Genomic DNA, 14,203 nt, shown 5'->3' on the forward strand with positions numbered 1-14,203 from the left:
CCCAGGGTCACACAGCTAGTAAGTGTTAAGTGTCTGAGGCCGGATTTGAACCCAGGTACTCCTGACTCCAGGGCCGGTGCTCTATCCACTGCACCACCTAGCTGCCCCAAGAATTAATGTTTTACAAATGCATTTGTACTTTAAATCAATGTTACCTTTAGTTGCTATGTTTCTTTCCTTGGAAAAGAGATCAAGTAACTTTTGGCTTCCTAACTGTGGTGACTGTTTTACATTGCTCAAACTTCTTTAAGTTACATGGTGATAATCTATGAAATAATCAGAACTAATGTACTTTTATGCATTTCCCATTTTTAGAGTCAGTAGCATGTTTAGATAGGTGGATTGTAGTTGTAATTGGTCATGGCTTTTAAACTTTGGCTGGTCTGGAGACCCAGACTCTAATGTTGATATTGCCCTTTGGATTTACAGTGTGTCTGTATTCAACCAACAACTATGTATTCATTGTCTACTATGTACAGAGTATTATACTGGATGTTGGAGGAGATATATATGGTTATTGTTCTCATCAGTCTATAAGAGTTTATTATGTGCCTTGTTGGCAAGAGACTATATTAAGTACTAGGGGTACAAAGACAAAAGTAAAAACAATACCTGCCTTCAAGGCACATCCCTTCTATTGGTAACAGCAATAGCACTACCACTACCACCACTACCACCACTACCATACTACTACTACTACTACTACTACTACTACTACTACTACTACTACTACTACTACTACTACTACTACTACTACTACTACCTCCACCTCCACTACCACCACCATTACTCCTACTCCTACTACTGTGGGACAACATTAAATCCATCTCAAGGAATGTGAAAATTAGTATAAAAAATGCTTATTTCCATAGAAGACCAAACAAGAAGAAATAGACTTGATTACATTAGAAACATTTAGGGATGTTCAGCCTGGAGAATAGAAGGCTCTTGTGGGACATAATAGTTATCTTTAAAATATCTGAATGACCATCATGTGGAAAAGAGATTAGATTTACTGTTTTTCTCCAGATGTCAGAAATGGGAACATTGGGTAGAAATAGCAAAGAAGTAGATTTAGGTTCAATATAGGAGGAGAAAAACTCTCTCAGTTTCTTGACAAATTAGAGCTATCTACAAAAAAGACATGACATATTAGGATGTAGGGAGATCTGCCTTCATGGAAACGTTCAACAGAAGTCAGATAGCCATGTGTAGGGTATGTTGTAGGAAGATTCTTATTCAGGTATAGCTTGGACTAAATGGCTTATAAGGTCCCTCCTAACTGAGCTTTTATTTGACATAAGGCAGACCAGTTTTTAAATTTCAAGAGCTTTTATTAACACTAAAAGAGGTTATCAAGAGAGGGAGATGAATCTCTACCCCTGAACTTTGTAAAAAATGTATTATAGACTCTGGGCAATTCAAACCTAGAATTATTTGGCTCAAATGATTCATTTTCCATATGAAAAAATGAGTCTCAAAAAAGGTTAAACAAATTTTTCACAATTGTACTGCTGGGTATTAGTAGAATCAGAAGACAGGTGTCCTATCTCCCAGTCCAGTGTTCTTTCTAGTACTCCATGAAGATCAAGTGAGGTCTTTAGGTTTTATGGAACTATTACTGCATGCTTTTCAATTTTCCAAATTTCTATTTGACCTTAAATATGAAGAGAAGGTACATACTTAATATTTACATATTTAATGACCAATAATGCATTACTTAATTCTATCTATCCTAATAAAATAAAATAAAATTAATTTTAAATAATGATTTCAACTAAGAAATTTATAAATAATTGGTTTACTTTTCAGAATCTTTAGGGGTTTCATTACATGTCATAAGTTATAATCAGGTAATCAACTTTAAAAACTCACTACCTACCAGCAGAGGCATATTTTTTCTTTTCTTCCATATCTATGGATAGATCACACATATCTCCATAAGCTCTGGAGAATCTCCAAATAAATTCAGTTTCATCTTTATACTAAAAAATAAAAGTAAAAATGTAGATTAGATTAAATAATTGATTTGATTAAGATGTAAATGTTCTCTCTGAATGCAACTATTTAAGAATGGTATTACAGATGACTGCCACCAATGTGAACGAATGTATGCCAAAGTAAGATTTGTAATTAAGGAAATTAGTCTCCATATGGTTACCTATCATCCTACAGTCTTAAACTATTTAAACATTAGGCTTATAGATTAGTGCTGAAAGGGTCTTCAGAGTTCATCTAATCAAAGCCCATCATTTTACAGAAGAGAAAATTGAGGTCAAGGGAGAGGAGTGACCTGTCCAAAGTTAAGCAGGTAGTAAGAGCTAAAGTTAGCTTTGGAATCCATGTCTTCTGATTTCAAATCTGGTGGTCTTCCTGCTATACCATTTTGCTTCACCTGCTGTACTGCACAGACACTGTACAACTCTCTGGATCTGAGAAGACAGGTGATACTTTGCACACATTTGTCTTACCCTGCTTCCTCCTACATATATATATATACACACACACACACACATACATATATATACACATATATACATACATACATACATATACATATACATATATACATATATACATATATACATATATATATATATATATATATATATATATATATATATATATATATATATATACCATCTCCTCCATGCCATGTTGAGGCATCAGACTAGGACTTTGTGGAGGAAATTTAATCAATAAGATAATTTAATCAAAAATAGTATTATTTCATCATATTTCCCTTACCTTATTTTTATAGTTGCACAAGAGTTCAAAACTTTTCCGTTTATCAGAATCACTTTTTAAATGTAAGTCATCAATCATCTGAGTAAGAACAGGTAAGCTCAATCTTTTTGCTGTTTTTTTATTTGCTTTATGGCCAGCTAAATGCCCCCTTTCAGTGTCACTCTGAGCTGTAACATACCTAAAATTTCAGAAACAAGGATTAAAGCATCTAAAAGTTATTACAGATCATAAAGGCTAATGATAAGAGTATAGCATAGAAATAAAGACAGAGTAGGGACTCAATAAATTCCCCTTGTTCTTAAACATTCTGTGATAATTTCCCAAATTCTGCTTAATTCATCACAATGTTATGGTATTCAATGTCTACACTGACAGTTTCATTCTCAGTTCATTGGCTTATAACTCAAAAGCATATGGCTTTACTAGTTTTAATTGTGAACTTACAGTATACAACTGCATGACTCAATACTGTTCATTGATTTGAAGCAATATAAAATCTAATGCTAATGCATTCAACACATTTTGAGAACAAACATATTCATCATTTCCTCTATGCTTTAATAGACAGTCTTTATGAGTTTCTGTAACCCCTACATTTGTCACCTTCATGCTTCTGGTAACTAGCCTCTATGTTATGAAGATGGTGATATACATACATGTATACAGTTTGGTGTAGAAATACATGAAACAGGAAAATAAGAGAGAGACTAAGGAGAGGGGAATAAATGGGAGGACATAGTCAGATTAGTTATAAGTAAAACAAACTCTAACTTCAGAAGGTGGAATGTGAAGAGAAATTTAAAAGGAAATAAGAAACTGTGATTGAGGATACAGGTAAGGAGAAGAGAAGCAGGGCAAAACAGCAAAAGTAGACTGCATCAAGCAAAGAGTATGAATGCTAAGTATATTCATTCTCTTTTACCACCCTCTTCTTCTTTCTAAAGGGGTATCACTTAACAAAGAGGAAAAAAAGTACAAGAGAAGGCAATGGAGGGAAATAATTAATGATCATGACTCTAAATGTGAATGGGATGAACTCACCCATAAAATGGAAGATACAAGCTCATTTGTAAAAGATTAATTAGAGAGGAGGATGACAGAATGAGAAGATTGAGCAATATTGTCTCACAAAATAGTGGAAAGCAGTGGAGGAAAAAAGACAGGTCCAATAAATGAAGACATATTATTCTCACAGCATCTGTAGGTACAGATATAGATAAAGATATAGATATCAGCATTGGCATTCAAACCTCATCAGTACCCTCAGTTCTCAGTTCTGTCTGCCCCTATAATTGGAATGCTGGAATATGTAATAATTTTTTTTTCTAAAGTTTCCATTTTAAGAAGGCTCCCAGGTCAATTGTTTCTTCTTAGATATTGCTTTCATGTATCACCCATATGTTGCATGTAGTATATTGGCCACACATAATAAAGGATGTTATATTTGTTTGATGTGGCATTACACTATAAAATGTGTTATTAATAATATTTAATTTAATGCTAGTGTTATATGTGTTATATATGTCATATGTGCTATGTAAATCTAACAAATACTATATATGATATTACATATCACTTATATGCATTCTTCATGTAGATATAGATATGGATGTAGGTATGTGGATTATATAGATATAGATGTATGTCAGCATTAGTACTCACATCTCATCAGTACACTCTGACTGTCTGATTGGAAGGCTGCAGAACTAAAGCTCAGGGTAAAGCACTCCTTCTAAATCTGGCATTTTCCAGCTGTCTGTTCATATATATTGCTTACATATATGCCCTATACATTATACACTGTCCATGTATAATAAATTATATGTATATTATGTAAATTATATGTAAATTATGATATCTCACTTATTAAGCATATGCAATGCCCTTTATTATGTGTACTTTATTCATGCTATATGTTGTACATATTAAATGCGTTATATAGGATGTTTTTTCCTTCCTTCTTTCTTCTTCCATTTCTTTTATTTTCTCCCTTTAGAGGTATTTGAGTGAGAAAAATGTAGATGTGATTACTGCCTATGGATTTTGTACAAAGCATTCTGGAAAGATAACTAATTTTTATAACACTTTAAGGTTAACAAAGCTCTTTCCTCCATGCAACCCTATGAGATGGGTAGTACAAGCTGACTGTCTCCATTCAACAGGTAAGGAAAGTGAGCCTGGGGTAGGTGAGTGATGCCCATGGTCACATGATTAGCCAATGTCAGAGTCCATTTTAGGACCAAGACCTTTTGCATAAAAGTATGACATTTTCCAGTATGCCATCCTAAAAAAGGAGGAAGAGGAGGGATAATTAGGAGGAAGATGCTATGTGAAATTCAATTCAATTCAGTAACCATTTCTTAAGTGCCTACTCTGTGTTCAGTGATCACTTTTGATAACTCACATTTGAGTTATTACACTGACCACCCTGGCTCCCAATAACAATAGCTCTTTTTTCTGTAGCATTCAAACCACTCACAAATTCTTTTCTTTAAAATAACCCTGGGGTTGGTGACAGCAAATGTTACCACCATTTTCTAGAAAGGTAGCGTTTTACCAAGAGACTTACGACCAGTAATTGACACATCAAGAGTTTGGCCCTAGGTCCTTTGACTCCAGCTCCAACATTCTTCCTAATATAGTAAACTGTCTCTGGTATCCTCAAAGGAAATATAAAATTAAAGCCTATCTGGATAATAATTTCAGGAAAAGAACTAGAAGCACCCATATTCTTAAGTGCAGACCAATCTGTTGTACTAAGAAAAAACAATAAGCATTCCTATACAATTTTTCCAACAGCAAATATTTAAGAAGCCATCTGTTTTTTCTTTTTCTTTTTCTTTTTTTTTTTTTTTGCGGGGCAATGGGGGTTAAGTGACTTGCCCAGAGTCACACAGCTGACTCTGTCACACAGTCTGAGGTACTCCTGAGTCCAGGGCCGGTGCTTTATCCACTGCGCCACCTAGCCGCCCCTGTTTTTTATTTTTCCTTGGGCCTAGAGATACAAACTTTAAAATACCACATTTATATTAGTATTTTTGCCTTTTATTTTCTTACATATTCACAGTATTCAAATTTGAAAGGCAATACGGAGATATGTGTATATGTGTGTGTGTGTGTTGTTCCTGAAATTTTTGGGGGAGGGAGGGGATGGTGAATCATTTCTTCATAGAGGAGTGTATTTGTTATCTGCCACAGCTGCTTTGAAAGCTTGTTTAGAACAATTAACCATATATGAAAGTGATGCTATTTGGCTAAATTGAAAGGGGTGTTATGGTGATCACCATAACACAGGCACACACACATGCACACACAAATAAAACTCATTAAGTAAATAAAGCAAATACCCTGTTCAAAGTCTCTTCCAATTACTTCCTAATACTAGTACTGAGCAAGTCTTCTAAAGGAAAGAAAAATGTATTCCTGGCCATAGTAATCTTGACTTATGAATTGTTCTATCTGTATCAGGCAGAGTGAAAAAATTTTCACCACACTCTGTTTAATTGTAAAAGATGCTAAATGGAGAAGGAGAAACATGAAAATAAGTGGAACCCAATTTTACAAGTAATCTGATAAGTAATATCAAACAATATCTACTGTCTTCCTTCAGCAAAAGCTAATATCCTAAGTAAACCTAATACATCTTCATAGTTACTCACACATACTTTTTTTCCCATCCACTGAATATGTGTGAGGGGACAGTTTTAATTTTTTATTGATTACAAATTGCATGCTTCTATATAATTTCTAGTTATTAAAAAGTATTAGAGAGTATCCTTTACCCACTGAAACCGTGCACACTTCTGTACAAACAAGGGCCTGCTGTATACAAGTATGACAAACTTTCCAATATACTACCTAAGAAAATAGGAGGGTTAACTATCTCAGAGGAATGATTTTTCAGATTTCCCCAAACTGATGTGATTATGTCTACGTATACCTCTTTTAAACACTAATTTTGTTAAAATGAATCTGCTTCCTTGAATTTCCTGTCACACACATAGTAGACTGGATTATTTTTGTTTACTATGAGATGCCTGTTTTAGAAAATCTTCTGATATAAGGCAGTGTGACATTAAAAATGGCAGTGGAAGGGGGAAACTAGGTGGTGCAGTGGATAGAGCACTGGCCCTGGATTCAGGAGGACCTGAGTTCAAATGTGGCCTCAGACACTTAACAATTACTAGCTGTGTGACCCTGGGCAAGTCACTTAACCCCAGTTGCCTCACCAAAAAAAAAAATGGCAGTAGAATATAAACTCCTTGATGGCAGGTACCTTTTCAGTTTTGCTTTTGTATTGTCAGTAGGATACCTGGCACCTAGGAAGCCCTTAATAAATTTTTGTTGGAGTTAAGTGAATTGAGTAGGCAGCAATTATCACTAAATGATATGAAAGAAAGTAAATACCTGGGTGAATTAAATATATTTATGTAATTAATACTAATAGTAGCTAACATTTCTGTAGCACTTCCTATGATTTTACACTGTTCTAAGTGCTTTACAATTATCATTTAAACTCATCTTCTTGACTCCAAATCCAGTGCTCTATCTACCATACCAACTGGGTGACCCTAAATTCACCCACAAATTTAATCTCTACAGGATATCTACCCCTTCATCATCATTACCACCACCACCCCACTGGGCAAGATATAAAGGAAATAAGAACCAAAAAGAGGTTACAGAACCAAACAGAGTTGTTCCCTTACCCAGACCAATTTAAAGGTTATTTCTATAGAACAGGGGTAATATAATATTGATTTAAAACTTGGGGAATGACTAGTTTCTAAATTGATTATAAAAATTATCTAAAAGAAGTAATTATGGTTTTTTTTTTACCCTGTTTTAGACTGAATGATGGGGCTCTCATTCTGAGAGTGTAGTCAGACCTGCCTGTCATTATGGTATATGGGGATTAATTGTAGAAAGAAGTAAAATATGAATTCCTTGGACCTGTCTAAAACTTGCCTGGTAGAGAAATTGGTTAAATATAATCATGTCACCCAGCATACGTAGACTGATATGAGTTTCCTGTGGTAACCTGTTCCTAGAAGATGCTGGTTTTGCTTCATCATCATGATTGGGTCCTGAAGTACTTTGACTTTTCAAATTGGCACTTTTCCCTTCATTTTTCTTGAACAAAGAGGACAGTCTAATTGTCCATATGAGATTATTAAACACATTTGGATGACAACTCTGGTTTTTTATAGTGTTAGAGGAATGAAGGGTAGTTTCCCCGATTGCCACAGTGGTCTAGTGAATTTTGAGGTTAGACAGAAGTAACCTCAGGGAAAATTCTGCTTTGAGGCACACAGAGGACAATTTTGTCACTCAAGGGGTATTCTGAGAAAATTCTATCCTCTTGAGTATTTGAGATGCTATTGTCTTGAGGCTCCTCAAATGACTCTTCTCTTTGAGAAATGTCATCCCTATCCCCATGTTTCCAGAGCAAAGAAGACAACCCAAGTATGGAAAGGATAATGCTACCTATGCTCTGAGGGTGACTATGCTTAATTGCACTTTGAAAACAAGGTTTGTTAATATTTTTCTGACTGGTATTGGCTACAAGTAAAACCAGAGAGTAGCTTGTGGCAGCTTTGTTTTGATCAAACTTAGGTGAAATTTCACTCAGATTCACATGAGGGGCTATTTCATTGATTAAATGGAATTCAGTCAGTGTTCTAAGTTATCCAACATCAGAGGTAATTCCATCTTGCTGAGGGACAGATGAAAATGAAATTTCACTATTTTTTAGAAGTGTAGAGGGAGTTCCATTTGCTGGAAATGTAAGAAAATTATCATAGTTTTGACCAACAGTAGTAGCTGCTTGACAGCTAAAGGAAATATGTCACTGAATCAAAGTGAAAAGTCTTTTTATTCCAAAGTCAAAAGACTCTTCACTCTTTTGAATATCACTGTTACTAGTGGGTTCATTAGATGTTACATGAACTCTGGTTTGGAGACAGGAAGCTCATACAACATTTTTTGACAACTAAGTCAACTTCTACTTGCAGGAGGTAAGTCAGCAATACAGTGCTTTTCTAAATTACTATTATTTTCCTCAGGAGAAGACTTGACGCTTATCTGTTAGAGAATTGCTGGTATCTTTACAAGAATTAAATAATCTATTTTCCTTAGAAACAGGGACAGCTCCATGTTGATGTGGACCAGAAGCAACCTGATCTTGAGAGGAATCTGTACTGGATGCCCTGTCTGAAGTACAGCAGCTAAAGGAAGAAAAGTGTGAACATGAGGAAAAATATAAGGAATGAGGTAAAATCCTGATAAGTCCCTTAAGATAATATCATTACATAAACTGTAGGGAAGAACAAAACAAAATTTTGGCTTTACAAGTTGATGTGGCTAATAAGACACTTACTTAGTTGAATAAGCAGACCAAGATATCATCTCTAAAATACTTGCACATAGTTTATAAAGACTTCATCCTTTAAGTATGAGATACAAGATGAACTGAAGTACATGGAAAACAAACTAAGATGTCAAACTGAATATTCTTTAAAGGAAAGGGAGACTATAATATCTAAAAATATTAGATCCTAATGTACTTTGCAGAAAATTACAAGTACATAAAGACTGATAGGTGACTGTTTATGATATGTATGACATTTATATTTTTCAACAGTATCTTTGAAGGTGAATACAAAAATCAGCATTTAGACTGCCTAAGAGCTTATTATTGGTCAATTTAAGAAAGCAATGAAGCTTGGGTTGTGAATAAGTATAGTGTAGTGTCCCTTATCATGTCAAACATAATTAAATGGAAAACACATAAAGATGGCCCTACCTTAAGCACATTCCCATAGTGATAGTCTTAAAGAATCTAAAACTATATTTGACACCTTTCCTATTCCATCATACTTGATTAAATGTAAGAATTGCTTTATAAATAGGGGAAATCACATAGTAATAAAGAAGCATATAAAGTGAACATAGCAACAGCACAGAATGTGATGACAGAGTAAACAGAATACAATGACAACAGTTCAAAATAAAATTGGTTTATGAATGGCTTTTCTAAAACCTAATCCATATGAATGTAGAAAGGTTAAGGTACAAATTCAATTCAATTCAAATCTATTTCTATTGAACAAAAGTTTAAGTGGCTAGAGATTCAAAGATTAAGAAAATGATAACCCCCCTCCCCAGCTTTAACATCAAGGAGGTTACAATTGAACAAAGTAAGATGGTTATACAAGTATGGCACAAGTTAGGGATTAAGACAAATGGAAAATGTAAACTCATTTTATTGTCTGGGCTTGTCATTTCACTGGTATATGAAAATCCTAATAAAGAAACTTATATCAATATAGATAAGCACTTGGCCTGCAAATTTATTGATTGATCGATTAGTTTTCAATATTTAGAATTTTATTTCCCCAAATTACATGCAAAATGCAAATTTTGAGATCAATTTTTTTAAAACTTTGTGTTCCAAATTCTCTTCCTCCATCCCCCCCCCAACCAAGAGCTCAAGTAATTCAATATAAGCTATACATGAGAAGTCATGCAAAACATTTCCACATTAACCAGGTTGTGAAGGAAAATGGACAAAAACAAAACTTCAGATAAAGGAACTAACAAAAAAATATGCTTCAATCTATATTCAGATACAATCAGTTCTCTCACTGTAGATGGACTGCATTTTTCATAAGACCTTCAGAGTTGTCTTGGATCATTGCATTGATGAAAATAACCAAGTCATTTGCAGCAGATCATCTTACAATATTGCTGTTATTTTGTATATAGTATATTTCACTTTGCATCAGTTCACGCAGGTCTTTCCAGGTTTTCCTGATAGCATCCTGCTCATTTTTTATAGTAAACTACATTTATATAGTATTTTAAAGAGAAATTTCCTTACAATAAACCCATGAGGCTTATGGCAACAACAGTAATAGATAACATTTATATAGTATTTTATACCTGACAAAGAATTTTCTTTACAATAGCCCAGTAAAGTAAGCACCATACTTTTTGTCATCAACATCATCAATCAAGCATCATCCATCAACCCTCATCATCATTCTCAATCAATCTTCATCAATCGGTCCTCATCATAATCAATCAGTCTTCCTCTCATCAATCAATCCTCATCTTCATCAAATCATCAATCAATCAATCATTATCTTACATTACTCTTGCCTCTTCTTCAAAATTTTTTCACACTTACTATTGTTAACTGTTTTCCTCCATCCTATTCCGTCCCCATGATATTTACTCTATTTTCTATCTTCTTTCACCCTATCCTTCCTCAAAAGTGTTTTGCTTCTGACAGCCCCTTCCCCCACTCTGCCCTCCCTTCTTTTACCCCTCCCTCCTTATCCCCTTCCCCTCCTACTTTCCTGCAGGGTTAGATAGATTATTCCACTCAATTGTGTGTATATGTTGTTCCTTCCTTGAGCCAACTCTGATGAGAATAAGGTCTTTGAGACAATTCTGATGAATGTAAGGCTCATTCACTGCCCCATTCCTCCCCCATCTCTCCCCCCCACTCCATAAGGCATTTCCTGCTTCTTTCTTGTGATATTTCACTCCATTCTACCTCTCCCCTTTTCCCTCCCCCAAGTACAATCCTCTACCCCCTCAATTTTACCCTAAAGATGTCATCATGGGGTCACTAGGTGACACAGTGGACAAAACACCCACCCTGGACCCAAGAAAACCTGACCCCAAATCTGGCCTCAGACACAAGACACTCACCAACCTTGCAACCCCAGGCATGCCACCCAACTCTGACCACCTCACTAAACAAATCATATACAAAAAATAAATGCTTTACAGATATCATCCCTTTGTATGCAATTCCCACCTGAGCCCTCTGTCTAAATTTATTCTGATCATCTGCCCTAATACTGAGAAAGTTCTCATGAGTTAGATGTATCATCTTCCTATGTAGTAATATAGACAGTTTAACCTTTTAACATCCCTCATGATTTCTTTATTCTGTTTACCTTTCTATGCTTCTCTAGGGTCTTGTATTTGAAAGTCAAATTTTGTATTCAGTTCAGGTCTTTTCATCACGAATACCTGAAAGTCCTCTTTTTCACTGAAGTTCAATTTTTCACCCTGAAAGATTATACTCAGTTTTGCTGGATAGGTGATTCTTGGTTGCAATCCCAATTCCTTTGCCCTCCAGGATTACATATTCCATGCCCTCTGATCCTTTAATGGAGAAGCTGCTAGATTTTGTTCTGTCCTGACTGTGGCTCCACAGTATTTGAATTGTTTCTTTCTAGCTGCTTGCAATATTTTTTCCTTGACTTGGGAGCTCTGGAATTTGGCTATAATATTGCTGGAAGTTTTTATTTTGGTATCTCTTTCAGTGGATTCTTTCAATTTCCATTTTACCTTCTGTTTCTGGAATATCAGGGCAATTTTTCCCTGACAATCCCTTAGAATATGATGTCTAGGCTCTTTTTCTGATCATGGTTTTCAGGTAGTCCAATAATTTCAAATTATCTCTCCTGGATCTATTTTCTAGGTCAGCTGTTTTTCCAAGAAGATATTTCACATTGTCCTCTATTTTTTTATTCATTTGGATTTGCTTTATTGTGTCTTGGTTTCTCATAAAGTAATTAGCTTCCAATGGTTCAATCCTAACTCATAGGCAATTATTTTCTTCAAAGAGCTTTTCCATCTGGCTTTTCAAGCTGTTGACTTTTTTATGACTTTCCTGCATCACTCTCATTTTTTCCCTCTTACCTTTCTTACTTTATCTTCAAAGTCCTTTTTGAGGGCTCCTATGGCTTGAGACCAACTCATATTTTTCTTAGAAGCTTTGGATGTAGGATCCCTGATGTTGCTATCCTCTTCTGAGGGTGCAGCTCGATCTTCCTTGTCACTAAAGAAACTTTCTATGGTTCACATCTTTCTCTGTCTGCTCATTTTGCCCATCTATTTCTTGACTTTTAACTCCTTCTTAAAGTAGGGCACGGTTTTCAGGATGCACTGTCCCAAGCTTCAGGGGGTCCAAAGTGGTACAATTTAAGGAGGGGAAGGTTTTTCACTTGCCTGGCCTGTGCTCCAGTCTGTAAATAACCTCAAGCCTACTTGCTATTTAACCAGGCAATTTTTTTTTTTTGCTGTGGTTGATAGCTCCAGTGAGCCTGTGCCCCTCCCCAACCTGGTCTGCTGCAACTCAAGATTGTTTCCTGGTTACCAGAACAAGCAAGAAAATTGAGTTCCACTTTAGCGCCAGCAGTGACCCCTATAATCTCCTCCTGGCCAGCCACTCAACCCTCTCATCAGACAGTGAGCTGAGTTTCAGAAGTAGCTGCAGCTGCAGCCGATTCAGAAGCACCAGAGGTCTCTTTCTCTGGTGCAGCCTGCCTGGGTTTGGATCTCTGTCAGTGTGACTCTGGGGCTGGGCTCCATTCCCACCCTAGTACAGCAGACCTTTCCTGCTGACCTTCTAAGCCATCTTTGGCTGGAAAATGATCTCATCCTGTCCTTTTGTGGGTTCTGCTGCTCCAGGAATTGTCTCATGGCAGTATTTGGAGGTTTTTGGAGTGATCATGTGGGGAGCTCTGAGAGGTTACTACCTTTCCTTCGCTATCTTGGCTCCACACTGGAAGTTCAAAAGGCTGTCCTCATTTGAATTTACTCTACATATTCAATATATTTCTAAGTAATATTTCCTACCTTCACAATGTCTCTCACATATGTCATCTTTTTTCCATGGCATACAAAGACTACACTGGAGAAGGTACTGAGTACCTCACACATGAACTATTGCAATAACCTGTAGGTTAGTCACCCTTGACTCAGGTATCTCCTTATCCTTACTCTAGCTCATCATCCTCAAAGTTTTGTCATCTCCCCAAAGCACAGGTTTGACAATGGTACCTAAGTATTCAATAAACTCCAGTGGCACCTATTACCTTCAATACCAAATATAAAAAGCTCTGTTTGACTTTTAAAACCCTTCACAACCTGGCCCCTTTCTACCTTTCCAATCATCTTATACTTTCCTCCCCTCCATATACTCTATGATTTCTCACAGGACACCAATTTTCTGACTTTTCACTGGCTATCTCCTATGTTTGGAATGCTCTCTCTCCTCACCTCTGCCTTCTGACTTAGTGCTTAGTCCCACCTTCTTTCTTTTTTTTTTTTTGCAGGGCAATGAGGGTTAAGTGACTTGTCCAGGGTCACACAGCTAGCTAAGTGTCAAGTGTCTGAGGCTGGATTTGAACTCAGGTCCTCCTGAATCCAAGGCCAGTGCTTTATCCACTGCGCCACCTAGCTGCCCCCTAGTCCCACCTTCTTACAAGAGGCTTTTCCTAGTCACAAACTCCCACCTTACCTTATCCTTATGGTACACATTCCTAATGCTTTCCCTCTGAGATTACCTTCCATATACACTAGGATAAAAAGATGGATAGATTTTTTTTCTTTTTGTATGTATATAGTTGTTTGCATGACATTTCACCCA

General features: G+C 36.1%; 1 protein-coding gene across 5 annotated transcripts in view; it reads right to left on the bottom strand.

Annotated features, from left to right (window-relative positions):
• The window catches only part of RMDN2 (regulator of microtubule dynamics 2), an 84,910-nt gene that overhangs the window by 35,880 nt on the left and 34,827 nt on the right, over positions 1-14,203 (bottom strand). For 4 of the 5 annotated variants that reach the window (XM_043980072.1, XM_043980071.1, XM_043980070.1 and 1 more), the window contains exons 3-4: positions 2,749-2,926; positions 1,883-1,985 (exon numbers count right to left, since the gene is read on the bottom strand). In XM_043980072.1, the coding sequence (XP_043836007.1) occupies positions 1,883-1,985; positions 2,749-2,926 (281 nt within the window). Of the gene's footprint in view, positions 1-1,882; positions 1,986-2,748; positions 2,927-3,789; positions 3,905-14,203 lie in introns of those variants that run through there. The other variant, XM_043980075.1, reaches the window with a different exon arrangement.

The sequence above is a fragment of the Dromiciops gliroides genome, chromosome 2 (assembly GCF_019393635.1).
Source record: "Dromiciops gliroides isolate mDroGli1 chromosome 2, mDroGli1.pri, whole genome shotgun sequence".
Classification (NCBI taxonomy): Eukaryota; Metazoa; Chordata; class Mammalia; order Microbiotheria; family Microbiotheriidae; genus Dromiciops; species Dromiciops gliroides.